This window comes from Neodiprion pinetum, chromosome 3, assembly GCF_021155775.2.
Source record: "Neodiprion pinetum isolate iyNeoPine1 chromosome 3, iyNeoPine1.2, whole genome shotgun sequence".
NCBI classification, from domain to species: Eukaryota; Metazoa; Arthropoda; class Insecta; order Hymenoptera; family Diprionidae; genus Neodiprion; species Neodiprion pinetum.
Genome location: NC_060234.1, coordinates 4,770,070 through 4,776,488, shown reverse-complemented (window position 1 = coordinate 4,776,488; position 6,419 = coordinate 4,770,070). Strand labels below are relative to the sequence as shown.

Here is a 6,419-nt window from a genome sequence, read left to right as displayed (position 1 = left end):
TATCACCGGGAATTACCTGGTGAACATTTTAATGGCGAATCAAATGACGGTAAATGCATACTTTGTCTTGGAATAATTGTCGCTTTTGAAACTTTAAAAAAATTTTATTCTGTACGATTTGCTATATGAATTTGAAGTCTCAGTCTCTCGAGTGTGACTAGTAGACTAGATAAACAAGGGAATAATGAAAAGACGTTAACGACTTTCGAATCGATTGACAGCAGTGTGATACACTTTCAAAATTAGCAATGAAAATGCTTACCGAATAAATTTGAAGTCGTGCGAGAATCACAGTTCTATACAGGAATCGCAATGCTTTCTTTATATCACAAAATGTAAAGTATGCTGTACGTAAAATGTATATCAACGTACAGACATAAAAAAATTGTAAACGGTTTGTGATGAAAGCATTTTAGTTTGCCAACTGTCAAACTAAATTTCCAACCGATCCGTATGCATACATACTTGTGCTCTTGTACACATGGGTATATTCACTTTGTTATCAGAGTTCATTGCCTCCTACGTTTGGTTCTGTATTCTGAATAATAAAATACATGATCCGTGTCAACGTATTTTGCATTATATTTATATCTAAGAGGAAGAAAAAAAAACAACGAACTGAAAATGAGTTGACGAAAAACAACGCGGTAACGTGACGTACCAGAGTCTCTTTATTCTGAGTAAACTTAAACATGTAGATGATTTCATACTTATAGAAAGCCATATGTCTTCTGTTCCTTGTGTCAAGCAATCGTTACGCTCTTTTAATATTATCTTGGCGTTTGGTTGAAGTTAACGGAGTATCCGCCGCTATTAGGGTCCTGTTTCAGCTCAAAGTTGTCTGTGGAAAGGCCGAATGGTCTCAAGACCATATTTCCGAGGTCTTTCAACTTCCCTATCATCTCTGTTTTCAGCTTCTCGTTCCTCTCCGCGATCAACGGCGGTAATCTCTGCGAATAAAATTCAGTTCAAACACAGACTAGCTCGTATTTCATAATAAACTCACCCTGACAGCATAATTCGCTTCGCTATGCGCCGGGTCGAAGGTAAGAATCTTCTTGAAATCCTCCAAGGCTTCGTCGAGTTTATCAGACTCTTCGTAGAGCTGTGCCCTCCTCAAATAAGCCTTCAAGTAACTAGAATTCAGTTCCAACGCTTTGGTGCAGTCCGATATAGCGGAGTCTTTGTTCTCCTGGAAAGAGGAGCCAATCTATAAATTTTCTTTTTCTCTCTGAAAGATGACTATATCTCAATCGTCATAATTATCCCAAATTATCGACCTCTGCAAGGATGTTTTGTAAAGTCATGCGTTTTAAAACGATTCACCAACAAGGATAAAATCATTGTTGATTTACCATGTATTTCATCTTCGCCGCCGCTCTGTTAGCATATAGAATCGATCTGTCCTTGTCGAAGGCGAGCGAACAGGTTTGTATACCTCTGGTGTAAGCGTCCATGGCTTTCTGATATTCACCGCTTTTGAAAAGCTCGTTTCCCTCGTTCTTCAGACTCTCCGCGTCCTTTCTCAGCGCCTGTTTCACATTCAGTAACATCGGTAGCATAGTATGTGGTTATCGGCAAGCGAAGCGAACGATGCGCTACATGGATTGAAAAAGCTTCTCACCTCTCTCTGCTCCTCCGTCAAGTCGATTTCTCTGTCCTTCAGCGCCTCTTCGTCAATGAAATCATCCGGTAGTTCGGTGATTTTCTTTCCATCCTGTTCCTCCTCTTCATCTTCGTCCTTTCCTATCGCCGCGAAAGGATCGTCGCTAATTTTATCATTACCGATCCTCGTACTAGGCTGTACTTTGTCCTTTTCACTCTCTTTGTTTTCGCCTCTGGACTCCGTCGGTGTTTGCCTAATCGCCGAATCCTCAAGGCCTTTGGTCAGCTCGTCTATTATCTCCTCGTTTGTCTGAGGCCTCTTTTCACTCGCGACGTTATTATCCATCCTCGTTTAAAGTTCAAATTCACGTTAGAAACATACGCACGAACTGTCGATCGCCGGTTTTAAAACCTCTCAACGTACTTGATGCACGCAATATTGCGAGGTTAGCTGTCACACATAACCTACACGACGATGTGATACGTCATTCTGGAATAACCTGCGCTACGAGTCGCAACCAGCTTCTGCGTTTATTGATCTTTCCATACGCGGCAAGGCACCGTAGCGTTTAATTACGATTCTAGAAAATGCGAGTTGACAACATCGCTCGGGAGAAAAACTAACAATAGTAATTCGCAAATTATTCAATTATTTTGTGTAAAATTTATTTCCTTATTTTCAATCGTCATATCATTTGAATACACGCGAATATTCATGACTAGTTTTAAAATTCACCACATGTGACGCTGCTAGTCCAACTGCTATCTGTAAGTTTTTCAACAAATGAAGCACGTTTTATTCCTGAAGATGGCGCTAAAAATAGTCAAAGTGCGCCTAACTAGAGACAACCTAGCAAATTATCAAAAGCGCCTGATTACGAACAACATCGGTTACAGCTCCGAAACTTCAGAACGAAAGCCTTCTAGTTACCAGACATGATCAAAGCGTGTAGCTTTTTTAAATTGATTAACCAATTGAATTCGAAACGGTGCATGGAATCGATTTGTAATAAAGGTGCAAGATAATTTCATTGCACGAAATTTCTACAGAAAGATGACCAATGCGACGCATCCGATACTTATAAGCACCACCACTACCACAATCAATTTTCAGGAACACAAATATTTTTTTTTTCAGCTCCTCAGTCCTTCGAGTGGTAACCATGATAAGTTAACAGAATTTGCCGCAAGAGTGATGCTGACATCTGTTCAATGCTTTTACCTGTACTTAATGTCAAGTGCCATTCCCGATAAGAGTTTAACAATCAAATATTTCCGAGCCACCAGCCTGGCGGTTATACTAACACAGAGTAAAATGTCCGAACCACACATAACGTATCGGCTTACGAGCCGGCAGCTAATCTGATAAGATAGCAGTTTGTCGAATGAGGCTGTAATCTCCTCGCAGTCGATGCAAAACCTGTGAAATAATTTCTTCTCTTTGTTTTTCTAAGCTCAGAAGGTTTTTACGCGAGTGACAGTAGGTGCGTGTTAAGGATACTGTGAAAGTATGTCATCTTGGTATTTACAAGCTAAAATATAGTCTCAGCTGTGCAAATTACTAAAGAAAAATCGCTTCCGTGCTAATTATTTACCATACCCTGCATCCACCGACAAGTCAATCCGTCATTCGCCAGTAATATTTCTTAATGGTCCCCCGTTACCTTATAATGATAACGAACTCCACCAATTTATAAAAAAAACATAATTATCGATAATGTGAAACATGAGCGCATTCTTTACAGTCAGTTTAAAAATATCTGCCGCAATCAACTCAAAAAGTGAAGTGAAAAAATGTGTACCCTATTTAGTGACCCAGATATCTCCGTTACATATCATTCTTGGAAGTGAGCAGATAACAAAAAGCAAAATTGTCCTCTTGAAAGCGATAATCTTAAGCCAATATAGACGTCTTGAACATCAAATTGTCGCACCGATTACAAGCCCATAGCTAAAATCTTCTGCGTCGTAAAGCCACGTGTTTTCGAAATTTGAAATACGCAAACACTGTGTATATTTATAAAATTCTCTGATATTTTTATAAATCATGAAGCTCCTTTAGACGACAGGAATTAGCCTCTTCGTCGCGATCGTCGATCGTCAAAAGACCGCAACGTACGTCATCGTATAGCGGTAATGTGTGTATGATACGCGATTAAAATGAATCGATTGATTACGCACGCGGCAAATTATATCTTACATGAACCAGCAACTACAGACACTTATTCTTACTCATAGATACAGCGGTACTTGAAAGCTGAGGTCGTCCCCGCTCCCTGACGTTCGCCATGACTTCCTAATCTAACATTTGTTCGTTTAGATTTTAATTCAATTTCTATGTACACATTATTATATAATCTCTTTTCAGTTGGGGTGCTAAAATGCTGATGAAAACCAAGAGTCTAATCAACAGCAGCAACAACAAGTGGTCGAATAAACTGTGACGTTATGACAATAAAAGTGCGCCCCTAATCTCGAGAGTCTCCGTCCTTCTGGTTTCCTCAAGAATAACAGCCAACGAATAGCTGTAGTGTGAACAAGTGAATATTGGTAATACCAAACGTGTTTGTACACGTTATAGTACAGTGATTTTTTATTATTGTGCTGCTGCGTGATAAAAAAAAAAATATGGGTAAGAAGTACGGCGTCTTCCTCTCTGTCACCGCTCTCATCTCGATCGCATCGGTAGTCATCATTTGCATATCCATGGGTACGACTGGATGGGTTTACGCAACGGCTGCTTCGGTCTCAGGTCTCACTTATGGAGACTCCGACGTGAACCATGGACTATTCACCGGAAGCTTGACGCGACAACTGGTCCAGACGGCGACGAACTACGATCTATACAGTAATTAATTAAGAATACCTAATGAGACCGAGGAGCTAACGATTAGTCGATTACTTTACATGAAGCATCATGGAACTCGTTGGAATTCTCGAGAATCCATGAACCGCGTATCGTAACACCGTTTTAAACAACGTTCCAAAGACTGCACGCTGTGTATGTAAGGCGATGTGGTTGAAAGTTCCGAAGGGTCTAAAAAACTGGATACACATTTCAATTTGACGTGGTAAAAAAATTTCTACAATCTTTTTTCAGTAACCTGCGTTTGGGGTTCGAACGCGTGTGCGTGGAGCTGCTTGTCCACAGCTTCGGAAAGAACGGCTGAAGTGGAAAGCCTGTTGGCCGGAGAAACACCTTCATTCGCCTGCAGCGTGTCGACACGAGCCCTGACCAGTACTGGCTCTGCAATATCCAGAGCCGACAATGGAACTTGTAAGTTTCACCGGAAACTCGACCCTCGAGAAGCCTTCCAAGAAATGACGATAACGTGTCTCTTCCAACCTGATTGCAGCTACCTCAGATTTTTTAAACGCCGGTGCCTGGCTGAGCAATGTCATTTTCATGACCCTGCTTCTAGCTGCAGCCGCAATCTCCGCAGGTCTTTCGGTTGTCAACAGCGCATGGAGTCCGTCAGAATCGTACTTGAACGTCCTGGTAAGTCAGAGCTGGACAGCGAAGATTCGTCGAGAAAAAACCGGGTCTTAAACTCGATTGAAAAATATATGTACAATTGTCACGTAATATCGGAGATTTATTGCCAACTATACCGGGATCTGATAATTAGTAATCACCGAATCATGCATCGAACCCCGCGCAATTGTTTGTATCAATTAGGTACAGTTTGAAAGCTTCGTATCGGGTTGAAGTGATAATCGTATTCAATCTAGGGTAGCTATAGATAAATATCATCAAAATCGCAAGATAAGGATTCGTAACGATAGAGCCCGTTGGATGTTCGTTTGCTTTTTTTAATATTGACTCATTTTTCGCGAGTATAAAAACGCGTTCGTTGTTTTTCCCTTATCGTTTGCAGGGTATCTACATAGCTAATGCCGTCACTGTAGGCTTGGACGTCATCGTTCTCATCATTTGGGGAGTCCACTATGGGGTGAGAACACAGACCAACGTTGCTATCAGAGACACGATCGTCGGTGAATTCACTTCTGAAACATCTCTCGGATATTCGTACTGGTAAGTCAATTTTAGTGTCTGCATTATCAGAATTCCCTGTTCCAAACTATGATACGGGAAAACGATATGGAAACGTAAGAGGTGAAGTATATTAGAAGAAAGTAGAAACAATTGCAGAATTAAATATAATTTTGCGACTACGTTCGGTACAACGAAAACCAGACTTGATTCGGGTAAATATTTTTCGTTTTCACTTTCAGGCTTTTATTGACGCCACCCTTCCTTCACGCTATCAATATCGGTCTCCTCTACCTGCGAGACACGTTGATAAACAGCGAACCACCCGAAACGAAGATAGACATCGAAGACATCGCCGACGGGACTCTGGTGCTGTTCTAGGATCCCAATCCACTCGAATAATTCCTAATTATAACATTACTTTATAATATAATTAACGATAATAAAACCTATTTAAATACCCGATATCGGTCCGCCTACGAAATTGGTAGACATCACGAAAAAATTTGGTCTAACACAAACGCTGCAACAATATCAACATGGCCGCCGTCGAGGCCCACTTGCGGTTTTGTTTTCAATCCAGTATCATTAATCGCGATCGAAATTCACCGAGGTTTATTTCATCCGAAACTAGACGATGGCAAGAACAGTTCAGCTGTGATTTCGGCTTCGATAAACGCCCAGGAGCCGAGTATTTAGGCAAAAACAAAAATTCCCCTGTCCGAGTGCACTCTCCGCTTTGTGTTGTGTCCATGATTCCCTGGCGGTGGAGATCGGAACGTGGCGCCGTCACACCTGCCCGTGGCAGGTGGTGAAAGCA

General features: G+C 41.2%; 2 protein-coding genes across 5 annotated transcripts; one reads left to right on the top strand and one right to left on the bottom strand.

Annotated features, from left to right (window-relative positions):
- Window positions 1–648: 648 nt before the first annotated feature.
- On the bottom strand, window positions 649–2,309 carry Ttc1 (Tetratricopeptide repeat domain 1). The gene is made up of 4 exons (XM_046619145.2): window positions 1,625–2,309; window positions 1,356–1,532; window positions 1,007–1,192; window positions 649–950 (listed from the first exon to the last, which is right to left on the bottom strand). The coding sequence occupies exons 1-4, from the start codon at window positions 1,949–1,951 to the stop codon at window positions 771–773; spliced, it is 870 nt and encodes a 289-aa protein (XP_046475101.1). The 5' UTR covers window positions 1,952–2,309; the 3' UTR covers window positions 649–770.
- Window positions 2,310–2,859: 550 nt separating this feature from the next.
- LOC124215588 (clarin-3-like) lies at window positions 2,860–6,064 on the top strand. Of its 4 annotated transcripts, none has more exons than XM_046619148.2 (6): window positions 2,860–3,089; window positions 3,974–4,453; window positions 4,706–4,882; window positions 4,962–5,104; window positions 5,484–5,641; window positions 5,842–6,064. In XM_046619148.2, the coding sequence occupies exons 2-6, from the start codon at window positions 4,234–4,236 to the stop codon at window positions 5,978–5,980; spliced, it is 837 nt and encodes a 278-aa protein (XP_046475104.1). In that variant the 5' UTR covers window positions 2,860–3,089; window positions 3,974–4,233; the 3' UTR covers window positions 5,981–6,064. The 4 variants fall into 4 exon arrangements, with proteins under 4 accessions (XP_046475104.1, XP_046475102.1, XP_046475105.1 ...); XM_046619146.2 differs by having other exon boundaries at window positions 2,860–3,113; XM_046619149.2 differs by lacking the exon at window positions 2,860–3,089 and adding an exon at window positions 3,720–3,738.
- The last annotated feature ends 355 nt before the right edge of the window (window positions 6,065–6,419 follow it).

Coding starts and splice junctions, on each gene's coding strand:
- Ttc1 (XM_046619145.2), bottom strand. CDS start 1,951: ATGGATAATAACGTCGCGAGTGAAAAGAGGCCTCAGACAAACGAGGAG. Junction 1,533..1,624: donor TGACGGAGGAGCAGAGAGAG/GTGAGAAGCTTT, acceptor AATGTGAAACAG/GCGCTGAGAAAGGACGCGGA. Junction 1,193..1,355: donor CGGCGAAGATGAAATACATG/GTAAATCAACAA, acceptor TCCTCTTTCCAG/GAGAACAAAGACTCCGCTAT.
- LOC124215588 (XM_046619148.2), top strand. CDS start 4,234: ATGGGTAAGAAGTACGGCGTCTTCCTCTCTGTCACCGCTCTCATCTCG. Junction 4,454..4,705: donor GACGAACTACGATCTATACA/GTAATTAATTAA, acceptor ATCTTTTTTCAG/TAACCTGCGTTTGGGGTTCG. Junction 4,883..4,961: donor CAGAGCCGACAATGGAACTT/GTAAGTTTCACC, acceptor ACCTGATTGCAG/CTACCTCAGATTTTTTAAAC.